This window comes from Monosiga brevicollis, genomic scaffold (genome assembly GCF_000002865.3).
Source record: "Monosiga brevicollis MX1 MONBRscaffold_2 genomic scaffold, whole genome shotgun sequence".
Classification (NCBI taxonomy): Eukaryota; class Choanoflagellata; order Craspedida; family Salpingoecidae; genus Monosiga; species Monosiga brevicollis.
Genome location: NW_001865039.1, coordinates 1,588,331 through 1,608,393, shown reverse-complemented (window position 1 = coordinate 1,608,393; position 20,063 = coordinate 1,588,331). Strand labels below are relative to the sequence as shown.

General features: G+C 54.6%; 6 protein-coding genes across 6 annotated transcripts; 5 read left to right on the top strand and 1 right to left on the bottom strand.

The window, feature by feature from the left end:
* Positions 1–3,919: 3,919 nt before the first annotated feature.
* On the top strand, positions 3,920–4,324 carry MONBRDRAFT_13838 (uncharacterized protein; the record flags this gene model as incomplete). Its single annotated transcript, XM_001742637.1, has 1 exon — positions 3,920–4,324. A coding segment is annotated over one exon (405 nt), but the record flags the coding sequence as incomplete, so codon positions are not given.
* Positions 4,325–6,100: 1,776 nt separating this feature from the next.
* MONBRDRAFT_13728 (uncharacterized protein) lies at positions 6,101–7,540 on the top strand (the record flags this gene model as incomplete). Its single annotated transcript, XM_001742636.1, has 7 exons — positions 6,101–6,271; positions 6,449–6,564; positions 6,664–6,750; positions 6,836–6,901; positions 7,013–7,125; positions 7,239–7,389; positions 7,471–7,540. The coding sequence occupies 7 exons, from the start codon at positions 6,101–6,103 to the stop codon at positions 7,538–7,540; spliced, it is 774 nt and encodes a 257-aa protein (XP_001742688.1).
* A 436-nt stretch (positions 7,541–7,976) lies between these two features.
* On the top strand, positions 7,977–10,174 carry MONBRDRAFT_22180 (uncharacterized protein; the record flags this gene model as incomplete). The annotated part of the gene is made up of 8 exons (XM_001742635.1): positions 7,977–8,228; positions 8,453–8,555; positions 8,676–8,898; positions 9,033–9,187; positions 9,360–9,575; positions 9,658–9,809; positions 9,887–9,969; positions 10,093–10,174. The coding sequence occupies 8 exons, from the start codon at positions 7,977–7,979 to the stop codon at positions 10,172–10,174; spliced, it is 1,266 nt and encodes a 421-aa protein (XP_001742687.1).
* A 1,023-nt stretch (positions 10,175–11,197) lies between these two features.
* MONBRDRAFT_5062 (uncharacterized protein) lies at positions 11,198–15,374 on the top strand (the record flags this gene model as incomplete). The annotated part of the gene is made up of 4 exons (XM_001742634.1): positions 11,198–11,491; positions 11,579–11,695; positions 11,840–13,231; positions 13,371–15,374. The coding sequence occupies 4 exons, from the start codon at positions 11,198–11,200 to the stop codon at positions 15,372–15,374; spliced, it is 3,807 nt and encodes a 1,268-aa protein (XP_001742686.1).
* Positions 15,375–16,189: 815 nt separating this feature from the next.
* MONBRDRAFT_35538 (uncharacterized protein) lies at positions 16,190–17,934 on the bottom strand (the record flags this gene model as incomplete). The annotated part of the gene is made up of 6 exons (XM_001742186.1): positions 16,190–16,454; positions 16,647–17,031; positions 17,137–17,262; positions 17,403–17,604; positions 17,721–17,819; positions 17,908–17,934. 6 exons carry the CDS (start codon positions 17,932–17,934, stop codon positions 16,190–16,192), a joined length of 1,104 nt encoding a protein of 367 aa, XP_001742238.1.
* A 416-nt stretch (positions 17,935–18,350) lies between these two features.
* MONBRDRAFT_35537 (uncharacterized protein) lies at positions 18,351–19,580 on the top strand (the record flags this gene model as incomplete). Its single annotated transcript, XM_001742633.1, has 6 exons — positions 18,351–18,425; positions 18,523–18,684; positions 18,780–19,079; positions 19,163–19,276; positions 19,354–19,477; positions 19,552–19,580. The coding sequence occupies 6 exons, from the start codon at positions 18,351–18,353 to the stop codon at positions 19,578–19,580; spliced, it is 804 nt and encodes a 267-aa protein (XP_001742685.1).
* Between the last annotated feature and the right edge of the window lie 483 nt (positions 19,581–20,063).

Sequence of the window (20,063 nt, the reverse complement as noted above, 5' to 3'; positions counted from 1 at the left end):
ACCAAGGGCCTCGACAGGGATGTTGCTTGGCTCGGATGAGACAAGTTGGATCCTGCGAGTGTATCCGGGTCGGCTTGCCACTTTATAGACGAGATTCTTGAATCAGGTCATTGCCATTGTCCAGCACAAACTGACGATCTCGGACCACCTTGCGGACTTTGCGACGAAGATAAAAGGTTTCCTCGAGCCCCTGCATAATGCGTTGGTGCATCCACTGGTAGTACAGCGCGCGACAGAGGAGGGGTGGGGTGGAGTCGCATGAAAAAGGGTGCAGCTGGGTGGTGATCAAAAAGAAAGACTCGTGCTCAATATTCGCAGGCCAAGCAGGAGCAAGTCCACACCTGGGGCGCTATATCGGTAAACTCGGCCGGATCTGTGATGCATTTCTCTGTAGCATCGACAGCTCGATACTGCGAGTTGCCGCGCACGGTGACCAACAGCGTAAAGATGACGACCTAGGGCGAGTGCAGCGTGAAATGAGGCGTGCGACGAGACGCAAATCCTTGCCCACTCCAACAAGACCCATGCCAACCAACCAACCAATGCCCCCCCAGTCACCAGCAGGATCAAGATGGCCTCGACCGTCACGTCCGTCATCTCCCCGCTGTACCCAAACCCAACACGCGAAATAAGAAAAAAAAAAAAAAAAAAAAAAAAAAAAAACGAAAAAAACGAAAAAAAACATGAGAGACAGAAAGATCGATGATGAGACAGAGAATTGAGAAGTCAACGATAACGAAAGAGAGACACAGAGCAAAAACACAATTACCACATGTAAAAGTGTAAAAAGAGAGATGCATAACAAACAACACCAAGCGACAAAAAAATTTTGAAATTGAAAAAAAATTAAAATTTTGAAATTGAAAATGAAAAGTTGCCACATTTAGTCAAGTTGACAGACAGACAGGTAACACGAGGTCCGATCCCTGGATGGCAGTGGGCTGGGGCCTCTGGGAGTGAGTGATGGGGTGGGCATGCAGGTAAGGGGGTATCGGTGTGGGGGGAGGGGGTTGAAGGGACTTGAAAGGTCTGAAGCTGAAGCGTTTCGGTGGGTGGTGGCGGGGGGGGATGTTGCTCACAGGGTGGTGGTGGTGGTGGTGGTATAAAAGGAAGGACCTGCGCGAAATGTTTGTGGGGCACGCTAGGTCCTGTCCCTGGTCTCGATGGCAGCCGTGGCGCATGGCCCGACCAAATGCCCAGCGCCCTGCCACATTGATGCTTGTGGATTTGTGCATTTTTTCTTTTCTTTTCGCCCTGCCCGTTCTCTGCGGTGTCAGGCCTGAACCCTGATGTGGTGCAGCAAGCAGCCCGCGGCTCAATGCCGATCGCCGCCTTTTTCTGCTCCTTTTTTTTTTTTTTTTTATGCCTTGGGTGGTGTCCGTGAAGAGCGTTTGATTTTCTTGGGGACCAGCTAGGATGCCTGCGGCTGCATGGGCCAGCTTTGTTTCTGCAGGACCTCTCACTCACCTGCGCGCTGCTTCTTTTTCCATGGGCTCCTACCATAGCTTTACCTCGTCTTGCGCGAGTGACTGGGATCTGCAACTGGATCTGAACCTGCCGAGATGGGTGAGATCTTGGCCAAGCTCTTTGTGGATCCCACCATCCTGCCAGGTGGTGAAAACTGCGGCTACAACGTCTCGGCGCTCAATGCCTCGACCCACTTTTCGCTGCACAATGCCAGCTCCTTTAACAACATCGATTGCGAAGCCTGTAAGTCCCGTTCGTGGGAGCCCTACGTGGTGGTTTTTTTTTCCCTTTCTTTTCCCTTTTTTTCCACGATCGCCGATGAATGCCCACGCTATGCTCATGATGCCTGCCTTGGCACCCTACTGCCCTGTTCAGCTGGTTATGGCTTTATTCAAGTCTTGTTCTTGATGTTCTGTTACGCCTACGTCCTCTTCTTTTCATCCAATCTGATTTCTGATGGTTCCGAGCTCTTGCTCTTGGTCCCATCCATGCGAGGTCTGACGCCTTCACCGAGCGCTCTGCTCCCTGTACCCTCGAGCAACCTTGGCTTTGTGTGCAGAAATCCTCTAACATGCCTGAATATTCTGCTTCGTCACAGGGATTGTGGGCTCTGTGGTCCTCCCGATTTTGGGGGCCGTCCCTGATGGCGGTGCGTTCGCCCGTGGCCCTTGCGCCCCTCAGTCTGTCGTCATTCCTGTGTGATGCTCTACCGGGACGTCCCTCCTCAAGAATGTTTCTGCTGATTGTTGCTTTAAACAATAGCAATTGTACTCTTCTCGGGATTGGGCGCGGACGCACAGAACCAAGTGGCCGTTGGCGTTGGTGCGCTCGCGGGCTCCACCATCATGCTGCTCACCCTCCCCTGGTTCCTGGCGGTACTGGGTGGCCGCGTCGATGTGCACAATGGTCGCTGCAACTACAAGCGGGTATGCTTTTTTGCAGCCGACCGCCCCTCCTCTCGCCGCCTTGACTGTGATTGCCGCACCCTGACGTCGCAATGGCCCCGTCTGGCGCCTTACACTTTGAATCTACTAGCCGCGTGGCCGCCGTGATTGGAAAAAGTTGAACATCACCGGCTTTCCCGCCTTGACCAAGACTGGCGTCGCCTTGCGCCACGATATTCGTACCACCGCCTATATCATGCTTGGCACGAGCCTGGTGCGGCCTTTGCGCCTTCCATGCCTCCCACCTCCTACCCTATTGTTGTTGCGTTGAGCATGATTATGTGGTGGTGACCTGCCCTTTCGTGGCCATCTTTCTGCACCTTCACTGGATGACCCTGCCCATTGGTAGATCTACCTCATCATTCAAGGGCCGGCATTCAGCACCGACCTCTCCCACCATGACCGCACCTCGCGACAGGCCGAAATCGAGCATTCATGGGCTCTTGGTGGCCTCATCATGACGTTGGTGGCCTTTGTGGGCTACCTGATCTATCAGGTCAAGTATGCCAACATCGACGACGCCGTGGACAAGGCCACGCGTGATGCCATTGGCCAACGCCTCATCACCCTCTCAGGAGCCTTTGTGCTTGACATGCGCCGAGCTTCCTACAGTGAGACCACGCCGCTGATGCTTGCCGACGAAAGCGCTCGCTTCAAGGGCTTTCTACGTGATTATTTCAAGAAATATGACATCAACGGCGATGGCCAGATCGATGCCCAAGAACTGGCCTTGTTGTTCCGGTACGTACGAGACAAACCGTGCTGACGAGCGAGGGCGTGACAACCTATTCTCTCAAAGACTAATCTCACAAGACACGTGAATGTGGGGGCGACGGCTTTGCTGTGGGCAGCGACTTGAACGAGGGCGTCAAGCCTGATCAACTTCACACCCTCATGGACGAGATGGACACGGACCGCTCAGGCTCGATTGATTTTGAGGAATTCAGCGAAGCCATGTTCAAGTACATCCAACAGCTGAGCCAGGTTAGTAGGCGCCGACGGCCCGCAGGCTCCATCCAGAGCCCGACGGTGATCATGATCCGCTGCCAGTGTGTCTGACGCCTCCCGTGCGAAAACAGGCTGAGGAAAACAAGGGTGGCCAAATTCAAACCACCAAAGCCAGCGACGACGACGTCTTTGTGGATGGTGATGAGATGGCTGACGACGATGATGACTCGCTTGACGACGATGACGGCGCGGAGGAGGAGGAAGACGTGAGCGCCTGGGCGACAGACCACCGTCTCCCGTGCTTTTTTTCCTGAGGCATTCAAACTCATTTTTTGGCGCAATGACTCTCTGCGCAATCACGACTTAGGTGCCGGAGGAGTTTCAGCATTTGACGCCAGAGGCACAGCAGCGTGCGGTCCTGCTGCGTGCCGCCTGGATGATGGGCCTTGGTACCATCTTGGTCCTTCTATTCTCCGACCCTATGGTGCGTCCAAGGCCAACCACGTGTCTAAGCATGTTGAGGCACTGCCGACAGACTCATCACTTTGGCGTGGCGTTAGGTGGATGTCTTGAACGACATTGGCACGCGCACGGGCATCAAGCCGTTCTACATTGCTTTTGTGCTGGCCCCGCTGGCATCCAACGCCAGTGAACTGATTGCAGCCTTCAACTATGCACAAAAGAAGACGGAAAAGACCATGGCCATCTCGTTGGCCACCCTGGAGGGCGCGGCCATCATGAACAACACCTTTTGCTTGGGCATTTTCCTTGTTCTCGTGTATTGCAAAAACTTGGCCTGGCAATTCTCTGCCGAAACCATTTCCATTCTTCTCATTCAGGTCGCGATGGTCGGTATGGCCATGAAGCGCATCCACACGCTGCTGGATGCTTGTATTATCATGTCCTTTTATCCACTCTCCCTGCTCGTGGTGGCACTTCTTGAAGGACCTGGCAACATTGACTAGCTGCTAACGCACTTGGTTCCTTTGTGAATGTGACTAGCCTCACTCATTGTTGTGTGTTTGTCTCCTTTTGCTCGGCCGGCCTCGGCCCCTGCATCAACCTATTGAGTCATTTTAATTCACTGTTGCAGAACGACACGCATCCAAGCACTGAGCACCTCAGAATAATTTCTGTTGCACGTTGTCGCGCAATGCTGGCTTGAGCACGGTCGGCAGCCTTCTCATCGTTCGGGCACTTGAGACTATCCAATGAATGGGGACAAATCAAATGAGCCATAGCTAGAATGAATGGCAATTGCCTTTGCGGAAGGGAATGGCAGGCCCTGATGCAAACACCAGCATCGGCGACAAGCGCTGTGTTAGGCATGATACAGCGGCAACTCTAGTGTAATATCTGTGACGCGCTTGGTGTCGGCGCTTTGCGCGCAGCGAGCGACTTGTAAAGACCATTTTCGACAGGACCGCAGCGCTTGCCGGAAACTTTCCACGTCTGCCTCGGTAAAGTTTGCTCTTGAACCGAGCGTGAAATGCAACCGATCCATGCGGCGCGCGTGGACCAGTCCGAGCGCCTCGGCTGTCTGACCAAGAGTTTCAAGGGCCAAACATTCTGGTGCAGCCAACATCCAGTCGGTCTGAACAGCGGCGATGACGGGCAGTTCGGCCTGGTCGGGTAGAACAAAGTCACCGTCACTTGCCTTGAGAACGGCAGCCTGCAATATGGGCAAGGCCTGCTCCAGCACCACGGCGTGACGCCTTGGGTCATCCTGGGCTTGAGACTGGATGGGGCTGGGAGCAAAGCTACAGCAAGTGGCGTGCACGACCTCCCAGCCAGCCGCTCTCTGGCAATCGGTGGCGCGTTGAATCACTGGCAAAGACAGAAAATGGGCATCCACGGGTGTCAAGTACACTGCCCATCCGTCCTCCTTGCCCACCCACTCGGCCATTGTCGTGGCTGCCATGATCGTTGATCACCATCCAGCTGCCACCGTCACCTCTATCCACCACCAAGCAGAACCAGCACCCTGCCACCATACCACCCCTTCTCTTCCCGCCAGCCCAGCCCAGGAAGACCCTTACCCACTCCGCCGCCACTAAAGCCGTCCCGCCCCTCTGCACAAAGTGCACCACATCAAATTCTCTCTCTCTCAAAATCTCAAAATCTCTCGAAACAAAACCTCTCTCTCACTCTCTCTAAATCTCTCGAGATCTCTCTCTAAATCTCAAAATCTCTCTCTCGCTCTCTCTCTCTCTCTCTTTGAATCTCTCTCTCTCTTTAAATCTCTCTCTCTCTCTCTCTCTCTCTCTCTCTCTTGAAATCTCTCTCTTTCAATCTCTCTCTCTCTAATCTCTCTCTCTCACAAAAGAAGGGCTCCAGGAAAAGTCGGGAAGCACACACACACACACACACACACACACACACACACACACACACACACACACACACACACAGATTGAGGGCCGAGCGCAGTGGAATTTTACTCTTGCCGTGTGCGTGTGAGGGAGAGAGAGAGAGAGAGAGTGAAGGTTTGTAGACGCGGTGGAGGGGTGGAGGGTGTTGGCAGTGTCAGAGAGAAGGAGGTGGCTGCCAGTGTCACTTGCATCTTTGCTTCGGCTGGTCCCTCCTTGGTTTGCTGGCCTTGGGGTGGCGGGTGTGTACTTGCTCGCCTCCCGACTCTGCCTTGGCTGACCTTGTTTCTTGGTGCCTTGATGGGGTCATCTAGCGCAACTAGCCCAAGCAAAATGTTGTACCTGGCCCTCAAGGCCTTGGGCTTGGCCACCATGCCTGAGCGTGATCTGGTCGAGTGGCTGGCCTTGGCTGTTGCGGTGACGGGCGTGCCCACGGTCATTGCCCTTTTGAGTGGGGCAAGAGCTGCCTACGGGCGTTACGTTGACGATAACAAGGGGCTGTATGGCTTCAACATGAACGGCAAGCTGGCCTGGATCATTCAGGTTGGTTGGCATCGATCGAAACAAATCAGCGTCTCTTCTGGCTTATTGGCCCCTTTTGGCCCCGTGTGTCTCCATGGGTCCCCGTGTGTCCCCGAGTGTCCCTCCTTTGCCCCATAAATAACATGCCACCGCTTCCCATGGTGGCCCCGACATCACCTCATCTGTCTGTTTTTGCAGGAATCGCCGTGTCTCTTCATGGGCTTTCTCAACCTTTGGAATTGCCATGCCAATGTCATCACCAACAAGCCCAACGCCCTCCTATTTGCCTTCTTCATCTTCCACTACGTCCATCGGTACGTCCCCCGCGCATGTTTCGTCGTCTGGGGTCCCCTGGGTTCACCATTTCAAAAAGCTCACCGATGACCTGGGTGTTTTGTACGACCCCATCACAGCACCCTTGTTTTTCCCCTCTTTCTCAAAGGCAAAGACACCCCCGTGCTTATCATGCTCATGGCTTTTTTCTTTTGCACGATCAATGGGTAAGAACCACACGCACAAAGCGCCGCCCGCTTATCACAAAAGAGCCCGAGTCACCGCCATTCACAAGCTCAAATACAACTGCAGATACATTCAAACGGCCTGGTTGACGCGTGTACAAGCGTATGATGATGCCTACGCCACCAGCCCTCGGTATGTGCCGCGTCCACTGCCTCGCGCTTACCGGTCGGCCGGCGTCGACGCCCCCCTGCCCCACCTTGTTTGTGCTCTCATCTGTCGCGTGGTCACGCCACCTTTCCACAGATTCATCATTGGCATGGTCTTGGCTGGACTGGGATTGTTTGTCAATTTGCATTCAGACTATACCCTGATCTACCTGCGCAAACCGGGCGAGAAGGATTACAAGATTCCGCGCGGTGCGTTGGGTGCCCTCCTGCTTGTTTTTGGTTGGCCGATGGGGTGTTCTGGCCGTGTGATAATGGCCCACTTTTTTTTTTTTTTTTTCCTTTGCCCGTGTCGGGGGTTTTAGGTGGTATGTTCGAGTTTGTTTCGGGCGCCAACTTTTTCGGCGAGATGCTGGAATGGGCTGGTTTTGCAATTGCGGGAAATGCCCTGGTGCCGCTGTCCTTTGCTCTCTTCACGGCCTGCAACATTGGCCCCCGTGCCTTGCAGCACCACCAGTACGTGGCGCCGAATTGGCTGCTGTCATGAGCTTTCCGATCGCCGGTTGCTCATGGTTTGCAATACTGCTTGCGCCACAGGTGGTACCTGGAGAAGTTCAAAGAAGAATACCCGAAGCAGCGCAAGGCGCTCATCCCGTTTCTTCTCTAAGCCTATGATCCGACTGCTGCTCCTGCTCAAATTGAAAAAATGAAGCTCCCCAGCCAGATGGTCTTGGCATCGTCCACAAATGACGCTCCGTGCGTGTGGCTTCCTCCTACAGCTGGAGCTTTACTGCCCAAAATCCGGCTTGGGGTTGAACGTTCAATGTCGCGTATTCCAGGCGTCCATTGGGCCGGCGCGTCGCAGCAGACTCAGAAATGCCCATAACAATAGAGAGGAAAGAAAACTCAATCTCGGGTCCCAGTCGACAACAACAGTTCTGAACAACAAATTCTCCCCCTCCTTCATTCGTCAGCAGGAGTGATCAGTGGTGATGATGATGACATTCGTATCACGTTTTGTGTGTGCACATGCACATGTACGAAATGAGAGCATTTTGTACATTTGACACGACATTGAAAACGAGGCGGGGGGCACAAGGATCATGGCGCTGATGATGGACTCTCTGGTGTTGGGCCTGGTCCTGGTGGTGAGCGGGGCGGCAGCGGTGCCCACGCTGCCGATTGTGGGTATTCCTGGTTATGCGGGATCATCGCTTTACTTTAACCTCACAGATGCCCCGACCTTGGTGCCACATTGCCCAAAAACCGTGACGTTCGTGACCGCCGCCGGCGCCCCCCCACCACGCATCTCACCCCGCACAAGCCAATGGCAGACGATGCAGCACCTTACCATGGTTTGGCAATCACATCTGTTTCGTAGGGGCGGCACCATGTGGCCAATTCCCAGCTTCACGGGTTTGAATGATACACTTTGCTGGCTGGAAAACGTCGGCAACTTTTACAGCAACGGCCAATTCCATAACCGCAAGGCACGATCACCTTGTCGCATTCAGAGGTATCCTAGCTGCCGACGAGCAAACCTCACCCACTTGACCTGGTGTTCACTCTTGTCACTCAGGGTGAAACCTCTTGGTCGGGCCTCATGCCTTCTGAGGCTTCAGTTACAGCTGGCTTGCAGGCCCGCTCAAAGGAGCTCACAAATACCGTCGAAGAGACAGACAGTACGCCAATTTGCGAGCACACACCCAGCTGCAACCCCACGTAGCCACCCACATGTATCGTGCCCCCCTCCCTCGGTCAAGTCACGGATGTTGGTGCACACTCATCTCTATGGCACACAGATCCTTGGCCCGACATTGCTAACATTGACACCCACTACGACTGGCGGTTTCCATTGGCCTCACTTGAGCCGTTTTATGACGAACTCCGTATTCTCGTGGAGAACCAATACAATGACAACAATAAAACCAAGGTCGTCCTTTGGACCAGCTCGTGGGGCCCACAAGTTGTGCTGGCCTTTTTGCACCGTATGCCCCAATCATGGAAGGACCAGTACATCTCCTGGTCTGTCTCGCGCACGACGGAGGCTGCATTTGATTGCGGTCTTTTGTGCCCATACCATTTTGCCCACGCACCGCACAGCGACATCTCTTATCCGCCTCTCTGCTCTTGGCGTGTCAAACGGCTTCATTGACCAGGTTTGTGGCCATTTCGCCCATTTGGGCCGGTGCGCCGTTGCCCGTCGAGGCCTTGGCTTCGGGCTGGTCTGAGGATCCCGATGGCGAACCAGGCTTTTTTGTGCGTATCGCGGCCACGCGAGTCTGGTCGATTTTTGGGATCTTTCCCCGCCCTGGTAGGCTTTCCCTGCTACTTTTTTTGCGCACCCATAACGCAGCGGCCAATTGCCTGCTGTCCTCGCCTGACGATCACACGTCCTGCTTTTCTCGTTTTTCGTTTTTCTCATTCTTCTTCTTCTTCTCCTCCTTCTCCTTCTTCTTCTTCTTCTCCTTTTATTTTTTTGACAGGAGAACACAACTATACGTTTTCCAAGGATGACGTGCTGGTGCAGACGCCCAGTCGCAATTACACGGCCTATGACATGACGCAGTTGATGAAGGACCTTGGTTTTGAAGGCAAGCTTGAAGGCATGAACGCCATTGTAGAGGATGAAGATCTCAAAAACCTCGCTCACCCCGGCGTCAACACGTTCATGCCCTACGGCTACAACCTCACAACTCCCGGTCTGTCTCGTCTACCATCCCTCTCCTCCTTACCCCTCTTACTCGCTGAGCTCACCCATCTCTCCGGGTGGCACCTGTGCAGGCAAGTTTGTGTACGACAAGGACTTCAAGCCCAACCCCCTGCACATTCCCAACATGACGATGCAGTACCCGGTGCCGGAAACGGGCGATGGCTACGTTCCCGTTCGCTCCGCCTTCCGTGGGTGGTACGAGTGGGCTCAACCCATGAAGCAGGTGCGTTCCCACCGTGTGGTGTGTGAAAGCGGCGTTTGGCATCTCATCTCACCTTCGCCATGTCTCAAATTGGTCAGGCCGGCAAGCAACTCGTCATCAAGGGTTATCCGAACATGTTCCACAGCAACTGCACCAACGATTGCGTTGATGACATTATCAAGTATGTACCTGCTTCAAAGCCGTTGCTTGTTGCTGGCCGCAATCGGTCGCCCGACAAGCAAAACAATTCTGACGTCCAATGTTTGTGATTCCATTTTTGACTCCACTTCCACCCCCTCGGCAGCCTCGTAACCTACGATCAAGTGCCACAGGATGCCAAGTTCAATTTCCACCCCCATGCCAAGAAGCCCGAGCCGCAAGTTTAGTCTCGGCACACTCTTTGGGAGTTGCATAGTGTGCATTCATATGAATTTTTTGCGTGTGTTATCCGTGGCACCGCTTTGCACTCGTCCCGACTGCCTGTGTGGAAAGCGATCCGGAATTTGCTTGGTGTATGAATGCTGTTTCTAGTTGAACGGAATGATACTCGAACTATGTTGTCGCTGGTGTGTCGACGCTTCCGTCGGAAGCTTGCACTAGATCGCCGTATGTCGTCGTGAAACTCGAAACGCTTGGATTTGTCGAAATTCATAAGCAACTCAATCAGGCTTCACATTTCCTATGAATCAAGACGTCGAGCATATTGCTATCTCGAAAGGCTAGAGCATACGACAAGGTTATGGTGGTGGCGGTGGTCTCGATCGTCCCTCCTAGTCACGTCCAAGACTAGAAGACTGAGAGACTGCATGCGTCACATCCCCTCACCCCCGCCAAGCCAAACACTTATTATAACACGCCACATCAACGTGTTGCATCGTACTGCTAGAGAGAGAGACAGAGAGAGAGACAAGAGAGCTTTCCCGCCCACACCACGAACAAAAGAAAGACCAAAGAGTCATTGGCATTGGCGTGGAAATGCTATTTTTCCCCCTTGAGAGGTATTGGAGACGCTGCCATATCAACTTCAAAGGGATCAGAGAAAGGAAAAAATGAAAAAAAAAGGGCAGCGGGGTCCATCGGGTCCACTGGGTTTATCGATCGAACTGGGACTGGTTTAGACACAACTTGAGGGAGTCGTTGGTGACTTGTGTGAATGCATTTCTCGTGTGGGAGTGGCAGAGCTGTCTACAAACAGGGGTTGCCCTTGAATGCGCGTCGAGTTGAAGGGCTGCTTTGAGATCGCTCCAGAACGGCGTGACACGAGTTGCGCAGCGGAAACTTGCCGCTGCCGTTATTGTCCTTGCCTGTGGTCTTATGCAAATCTGCGCGTTTGATTTGGTTTCCTCAGGCGTTGTTGTGGGTGTTCCCACGACTCGACCACCCTCGGCCTTCCTCTGCAGTCTGTCGCCATGGCGCGTGCATCGCTTGCTCTGGTGGCGGTGTTGTTTGCTCAGGCGGTCCTACTTCCTACTAGCGATGCCGCCTCCCTGTCCTCTTCTGGTTTGAAGTGCATGTCCTTATGCCGCTTCCGCAACGACACGGGAACTGTTATTGATGGCCACCCCAGCTGCATCATCGACCAGTCCATCTCCCACTTTTGCCCCGTGTGTGTTGGCACTTGGGATTACGGCATTTGCCAGGGTCGTTGCTATGACGTGTGCGATGCGCCTGATCGCGAGCGCCGCTGGGGTGTTCTCAAGGACGTACGTGCTCGTGCCCTCGCTTCCAACCATGCCTGGCACCAGCTGCAGTCAGTTCTTTACACTCAAATTCATCTCGCCTCGTGTTAGGCGGTGGAGGATGTGGGTGACTTTTTCAACGATGTCGGTGACGCGGTGGGTGATGCCGTTGGTGGTGTCATTGATACCATCAAGGAGGAATTTGAGGCCCTTCCCGATCGCCTTCAGGTCAGTATCACCGCGCGCCGCCGCACCACGCTCTGGACCCACACCGGCGTGTCCTGTTAAGCAGCCTCGAAAACTTTGCGCGGACCCTTAGCCGCCCATCCCCCGCGCGCGCTCACGCCGCTCTTGACCCATTTCCCTCGACAGAATCTCGTACTGGACGCTGCCGAGTTTGCCAAGGCTACATACGCCGACTTGATTGAAATTGGCCAGGAAGTGCTGGCCTACCTCAAGAACGTGGCTGTCATGACTGTTAGTCAGGTCACCCACCTGATTTCGCGCCTCGTCGAGTTTACCGTGGATAACCTCCGCGAATTTCTCAACAACCTGCCTCTGGATATTTTCCGCCAAACACTCGAAGAGTTTGGCTGCGAGAAGCGCTGGTCCCCCTCCCAGTTTAGCGTCATCGCCGACAAGGCTCTGGACGTTGTGGGCCAGATTGCTGACATGACCGGCTTTAACATTGATTTCTTTGAGGAACTCGGCTCCATCATCGTGGGTCTTTCCAAGGGTGACATCAGTCAGATTGACGATCTCGTTTTTAAGACCGTTGTCATTGGCATCAGCATGTTCACCGGCATGCCCCCGGGTAAGGTGGAGGCCTTTGCCGAAAAGGCCATTGACGCCTTTGGCGTCGTCAAAGACTGGACCGCTGCCGACTGGCGCTCTGTGGGCGAGGTTGCCGTCGGTCTGGCCAAGGGCGACTTGGAATCCCTCGATGACTCGTCTGCTCTCAATGAGTTGGCCCGCACTACCATCGGCGCCAACCTCACCCAAATCACCGCCATCGCTGCAGCCGGTGTCGACATTATCAAGGGCTTTACCGACGGTGACGCTTCGGAAGAGGATTGGCAGGCGCTGGCTCAGTTTGGCACCGGTCTCGTGGCGGATCAGATCCGGGACCTGCCCATTGATTCTGCCGCTCTTCAACTTTTAGGCCGTATTCCTGGCCTGGATGTCGAACAAGCCCAGGCCCTTCTAGCCAGTGCCATCGACCTCCTGGGCGACCCCGACGCTTGGAGTAAGGAGGAGTGGACGCGGCTCGGCAACATTGCACTCGGCCTTACCGCCGACGTCATCAAGACCATCGGCATGGATGGTCTAGAGATGCTCGGCAACTTGACCGGCATTGATCTCACCCAGGCGCAAGCTGCGCTGGAACGTGCCACCGAGCTGCTGGGTGACCCTACCGCTTGGAGTGCTGACGAATGGAAAAGGGTCGGTGCCGCAGCCCTGGCTGCCACCAAGGACCTCATTGAACAGCTGCCCGAAGAAGCCATTGCCGTCTTGGCCGAGCGCCTGGACCTCGACGAGGCACAGCTGCAAGCCATCCTGCAGCGCGTGCAAGCCCTGCGAGGCAACCCAGCTGATTGGACTGCCCAAGATTTCCGTCTCCTCGGCCAGGCAGCGCTGCAGCTCACCACTTCAGCGCTCGCCAACATTGATTCGGATAGCCTGTATGCTTTGGCTGACCTTGCGGGCTTCAACGCTGACCAGGTCGACACGCTGCTCGAGGTTGCAGAGAACGTGTTGGGTAACGTAAGCTCTTTGCTTCCACCAACGCCATACTGTTGTGTGCCCGTCGGTGGTTTTGATGTTCATGTCATTTTTTCGGTCATCTCACCTTGCGACACACGACGTCTTTTCGCTTTGTCTTGCATTCCGGGCCACTTGACAGATGGACGACTGGTCCGAGGACGACTGGGTCACGCTGGGCAACCTTGGCCTTGAATTTATCCTTTCCAAAGCGAATGACCTCACCTCGTCCGAGCTCACAGCTTTGGCCTCCACGGCCCCAAAATGGTCATCCAACATGTTGTTGCAGCTGCGTGGCTCCATCGTGCGCCTGCATGGTGCCGTTGCCGGCTTTGACGCTGCGGATTGGAAGGATATTGGCCAGCTGGCCAAGGCTCTGAGCACTGGCGACTTGAGCACGATCGCTGCTGGGGCCATCGAACACCTCCGAGAAGCTGCCGCCGAGTATGCCGATGAACACACGTGCCCTGCGGTACAGCCATCATGCAGCAGCACCATCACGGTCCCCGTTCTTGATCTGGATTTTTGTGCTGAGCAGTGGGCAGCGATCGGTTCTCGACTGCTTGTTCTCTTTGGGGAGACTGAAACTTGGAATACGGCGCGATGGAAGGAGTTGGGTTCACTCCTGCGCGGCTTGTCCCCGGCCGACTTTGGCCAAATGTCGCTCGAGGCCTTGGACGTGGTGGCAAACATCACCTGCATGCCTACGGACCGCCTGGAGTGCATCGTCAAGCGAGCCATCAACCTGTTCAACACGGCCAATGGCGTTCGTGGCTGGACTGCCGCGCATGTCAAGCGTCTAAACCGTGTGGTGGTCGGCCTCACACCCCTGCACCTCCGCAATCTGACCACGACCACTTTTGTCGAGGCGGTCGAGTTCCTTGGCTCTCAGAGCCGTTGGAACACGAGCCAGCTCAATGCGCTCGGTGATCTGGCCGTCGAGGCCTTTGGTGACCCTGCCAAGTGGGATGCTGACACTGTTGGCAAACTGGGTTCCATTTTGGGTGGCGTCACCGATGCCTCCCTCAAGCTCGTATCGGAAAAGGCTCTCGAGGCCGTGGGCCGCCCGGCACAGCGCACCCTTTGCTCAGAGAAGCGCATCCACATTATGACCCCTGAACAGTTGGCCGTTATTGCAACCGATATCGACTGCCCCTCTGAAGAGCTTTTGTACACGACCCAGCAAGCCGCCAGCGTAGCCTCGGCCCGCGATGCTGCGGGTCGCGTCAAGAACGGTGGCGGTTTGAGTGGCGGCGCCATTGCCGGCATCATTATTGCTGTTCTGATCGTTTGCTTGGTAGCCGTTGCGCTCGGCGTCGTCTATCAGCGTCGCCGCCGCCAGGACCGTGTCGCCGTCAGCGTCACCAAGGCCCCCACGGCGCACGACAAGAGCAACCCCAACATCCGCCCCTATGCCACCAACAGCGTATCGACCGCGGATTCGATTAATACGGTGGCCAACAAGTCGTTTGCAGGTGTGCCCCCGCCCAAGCCTACTCGCAAGACCACAGGGCCCTCGCTGCCTCCTACTCTGCCCTCAAGCAAGCCAGTGCCCGAGGCAGTTCCGGTAGCAAACGGGGCTGTCGCTGCTCGCATTGCTGCCTTCAGCGCCCCTGAGCCCCAGCCCTTGGCCCGCAACCCGGCCCCCGTGGCGGCTGCCCGCCCCCGTCCAGCGGAACGCCCCTCGGTACCCATCAAGCCCATCAACACTGGCAAGCCCACTCCACCCCAGCGGCCCGCGTTGCCTGCCAAGCCTCAAGGCCAGTTTCAGAGCCAAAAGCCGGCCCTGCCCAACAAGCCAAATTTGACCAGCAAGCCTGCCCTGCCGACCAAGCCCAATCTTGCGAGCAGCAAGCCTGCCCTGCCTGCCAAACCCGCGCTGCCCGCCAAGCCGACGCTCGCAGCTAAGCCCTCGGTACGCCTTATGCAAACAACCTTACGCAAGCGGCCTGTCCCTTTGCACCTTGCCTCGTCTCATCTTTCTGTATCTCGTGCATGCCCACTTGTGTTGTGGGTGAATGATCGGGATCATCAGTTCTCTTGGTGTCAGCTGGAGGATCCCAGCTCCAAGCAACCGTACTACTTCAACCGGGAGACGAACGAGACCACTTGGAACAAGCCCACTGGCTGGGATGCGGTACGTTAGTGCAACCGGTTGTTGTCTTCTGGCATGCTCAAGACAGGAGGGCATGGACAGGCTTAGGCTGCTTGACCCAAATTTCGCCACTTTTTGACGTGCGCTTTGTTTTGTAGCACGTAGCCGCATACGGCGTTCCAACGTTTGACACTTCTGAGATCTAGTCGACCGTGCCGTGAATTGTTGGTCTTTTGGTCTGTCTTTTGACACCTTTGCCTGTTTGCATCATTCATCATGAAACTTTTCATCTGTTTTGTTGTTTTTTTGTTGTATATTCAAGCCACCTGCTTGCCTGGTGCGAGCATGGTGGAGCAAGCGACCTTGCGCGGTGCTGTTGAGGGGGCCTGCCACGTTGTGGTGTGTTGTTTGTTGTCTTTGTAAAGTCACTTGTTATTCAATCTGTATGTTCCCACTTCCTTTCTCTCCGCTGGCTGGAGAACAATTGATGGGCCATCAAAAGTGAAGGAAAACAGTTGGATGATTTTGAAACAAGATGATTGCTGCCACAGCAGCAGAGCTGGGAGATCTCATCACGTTGAGCAATGCGGAAAAAAAAAAAAACACTGCGTTAACTGTCGAATTTCAAAGTAGACGGATTGACAAGCTGTCTGGGAAAAGAAAAAACAAGAACGTCTAGGGGTGCGAACGGCGCTCACGCACTTGGACAACACCAAAAGGGACATATGAAACGTTTATACCAAGGCACGGCGCTGAGCAAACACAACTCAAGAATCTGAAGAAATAGGTTGGAAACTGGAGCGCAAAGAACGAAAAGGAAAACTGGGAAAACTTGAAAGGGGGTCAAGCTGCAAACTGGCTCAAGCTTAGTGTTGCGTATTGGCTCTATTGCTTGGCCTGAGGGGAGAGCGGTTGGTGGAGCGGAGCATGTGGAGCCCAAACGCGGGCTTGCTCTCGGCTTCGGTGCGTTTGCGCTCGGTCATCTCACGCTCATGAGCGTCCCAGTCAATACCACGTTGTGAGTTGGCGTTGGCAAACTTCTTCTTGAGTGCAGCCGCAATCAAACTGGCTGGGTCTCCACCCGCAGAATCGTCTGACGTTCGGCGTTGAGTCGGAGTTCCACCAGGCGACCTTTGAAAAAAAAAGCAAAAGCCAAAGCCAAAGCCCAAAACAAAGATGAGAGTCAGATGAGCTCAACATAAAAAAAAAAAAATTCAAAAAAAAAAAAAAAAAAAAGGATGAAATAAATCAAGGCGAGCTCAAAGCATCATGCTATGCCGACGCAGGCGAGATTGGGGGTGGACGGCTGTGGGGAATGCATACCGATCAACACTTTTGAGCTTGACTGAGCCCAGACCCTTGAGCACATCCGCCATGGAAGGTCGCTCATTCTCCTTGGACTCAACCTTTTGACCCTTGCGGTTCTGTTGACCAGAATGCAAAGCCGCTTGATAAGTCCCGAGCGGCAAGCTGAAGGGTAGACTGTGGGTGTTGCCAATGGCCTGGTGTGCACGAACCTTTTTGATGATTTCTGAAATGCTGGCCGGGGCCTTGTAGAGGGCTCCTGGCATGGGTGCCGGAGGTGGAGGCGGCGGTGGGCCACCCGCGGCCATCATGGGAGGAGGTGGTGGTGGTGGTGGGACACCCGCAGCCATCATGGGTGCAGGAGGCGGTGGCGGAGCCGGCACACCGGTGGCCACAGGAGAGGCTAACAGCACCAAGGCGCATTGAAGCAAGCAAAAGAGAGGTGACTTGAGGTAGGGGTGGTGGAAGTTGATGGGAAAGCACAGGCGGATTCAGGTTTGTAACGCACCGGCGTGCATGTTATCTTGGCGCACGACGACATCTGCAATCATGGACTTAAGGCGCAGCAGTTCATTCTGCAAATGCGTCAAGTCGGGTCCAGGTGTGCTAGGCTCGATCATCGCCGGGCCGCGGCCTGCCGGTGCACCCACATGGTGTTCGTTTCCGTGAGCAGGCTCGACGGTTCGAGTCTCTGTCTTTTTTTTTTTCTTTCTTCTTCCTTGGTAGCCCCTTTCTGTTGGGTTGAACAACAAGTGCTTGACAAAAACGACTTACGACGAGGTGAAGTTGCCTCAGCATCCGCTTTGGCAGCAGCGAGGCGATCCAGGTGTGTAAGCATGTCGTTGCGCGAGGCACGATACACGACGTTGTCCCGCCCGTTCTCAATGGCGTGCACCCGAGCCAAGTCGGCTAGAGTGGGCACGTAAGGCAGGGCGTCCTCTTCATCTCCATCGTTGAGGTGCTTTTGCACAGGAATCTGGTTTGATCGTGATCGCCCATACACAGCCCATGAGTTTGTTAAGCGAGCAGTCGTGGAAAGGTTCAATACTTGGCGGTCGAAGACCAATGCAGACAAAGTGAATTGGAGCCAACCTGCGAGCGAAGACGAGCTGGATTTTTGTTGGGCGCCAAGCGGCCATAGAGGCGGAGAAGGCTCAGGTACTGGCGCACAGTGGCCAACTCGCCAGGGGCCTGAGAAGGTGACCAAGGCTTGCTGTGAGCAACGGCACGGCACGTTCAAGAGAGGGAGATGACCCGGTTCAGCCGCTTTGTGACGTACCGGGGCGGGAAAGGGACGCAGCATCATGTTGCCCGCCTAACGCTGCCAAGCGATGGGATGGTGGCTGACTCTGACTGACAAAGGGCGGCGAACGGTGGAGGCAGCCAGGCCGCACGTAGAAAGTGCGCGCTTGCCGGCAAACTTGCGCAGCAAACCGGGATGATTCAAATTTTCGCGGGAAAGCTTGTTGTGGCTCAAAACTATTGAACTCCAAACTTTTGCGTTTAAAACAATTGAAATCTTGACGGGCGGGAAAATTCAAATTGAGAGCGACACGATCACCATTCAGGCAATTTGCTGCTCATGCCCGTATCGTGCCGCACCCCCTTGAAGCTCGCTGCCCATACCCACGCACACCAGCCCCGTGCTACGCGGTGACATAGAAAGAGAATAAAAAGTACCTTGCCTGGATTGGCATCCTTGCACGGCTACCGACTTAAAACATGGATATCCTCGGTGTCGTGACCAACTTCCGCGACTTGGCGCGTGAACCAAAGAACCGCCCCGTCATTGGCCAGGTTGGTGCTTCAACGTGTCGGCCAGTCCCTGCCACCTGTTGCTAAACTCATCAAACCTCTGACGCGCCGCTGCTTCACGATGGGCCCTGCTTGACAGGATGCAGGCAGTCTTGGGTCCCTCATCCTTTGCTTGGACAGCGAGCCTGCGGTGGTGGAGATTGCTGTTGAAGCCCTCTACTACCTCTCCCTGTGCGAGGACAATCTTGAGCCCATGAAGCAAAGCCTTGGCCTGACTGACAGCCTCCGTGCCATTGTTCGCGTGAGTTTGCCGCCTCTTGCCTGAACCACAATGCCAACTCTCTCGCTGAACACGCAGCGCTGCTCGTGACTCACGAAGAATGAAAATTGCTGCAGAGCCCCTCCAGCGCGCCGCAACTCTCGCAATGGGCTCACGCTATCCTGTCGACCTTTGACATGGCTGGCAAGCCCGAACTGCTCGCGACCATGCAAACGCCTGTGCACAATGGATTCTTCAAGGGCAAAATCAATAAGATGGCTCGCACGATTGTGCTGCAGATTGACGGGCTCAATGATTTATACAGCCGCAACGCCCTTGAGCAGCGACTTCTGCAAGTCAAGGGCGTCGTTAGCTTTACCTTTGATATGAAGACAGCTCGTATCACCATTCGTGTGCGCGACTGGCTGCAAATGGAGGTGGGGTACTGACCCGACTGCAAAACAGTGCACGACTGCTCCTCCCCTGTCGCTCGCTCATCGTGGGCACGTTTCTTTTCCAGGTTCTGTGCGATGCGGTGGCCGATACTGGCATGGCCGCTCGTCAGGTTGTGCGCGATGATGATGGACAAGAAGTGATGCTTTCGTTTGGTGCCTCTCCTTCCAAATTTAACAAGGTAAGACGGCAGAGCCGTGCCTGACACGATGACATGGCCGTGCTTCTGACGCCGACGGTGCCAAACGCTGTTTTCAGGAAAACGCGCCGATGCCCGACTATCTGGATGAGCATGAGATGTTGGACCCTGAAGCTGACCGCAAAGCTGTTGTGCATTCTGGCTCGGAGAACCAGAATGGGGGATGGTTCTCCGCCATCGGCGGTGCGTTAGCCCGCCTTCAAGTCCAGTTGGGGATCGCCCCGCCTACTCATGTTTTCCGCACTGCTCTCCAACAGGCTATCTGTCACGCAACCTGTACTGGTGAAAGGAGTCGAGAGGTTTCTCTGCGTTACACTCTTAAGAAAGATGCCTTGCTCGCTTCGTGGTTGGGAGGGGAATGATTGGTCCTATTCGCCCTGCCCCGCCATTTTTAGTTTTCGTCCTCTTTGTTTTTTTTGTTTTTAAACTGCATGTCGTTGCAAGCTGTGCTTTTGTCGCTGTGCCTGTCGTTCGTGCGCGTCTTTCCTGCGCTTGTTATCCTCTTGTCCAGTTGTGCCTGCCTATGAATGCTTTTCTTAATTTTTTTTTTCCCAGACAAACCACAACTGAGTAAAGCATACCTAAGCTTCCGTTGAAGGTTGATGTCGGCCTTCGTGCAGCATCAAGCGCTGATGCGCTCCTGATGCTTTCGCGTATCCTTCTTAAACTGATGATCTCACTCAGACTTTTTCATTCTTTCAATGATCGCATGCGTGACCGCTTACTTTTTTTAAGCAGAGCAAGTGTCAGAGTAAATAATGATTTGAAA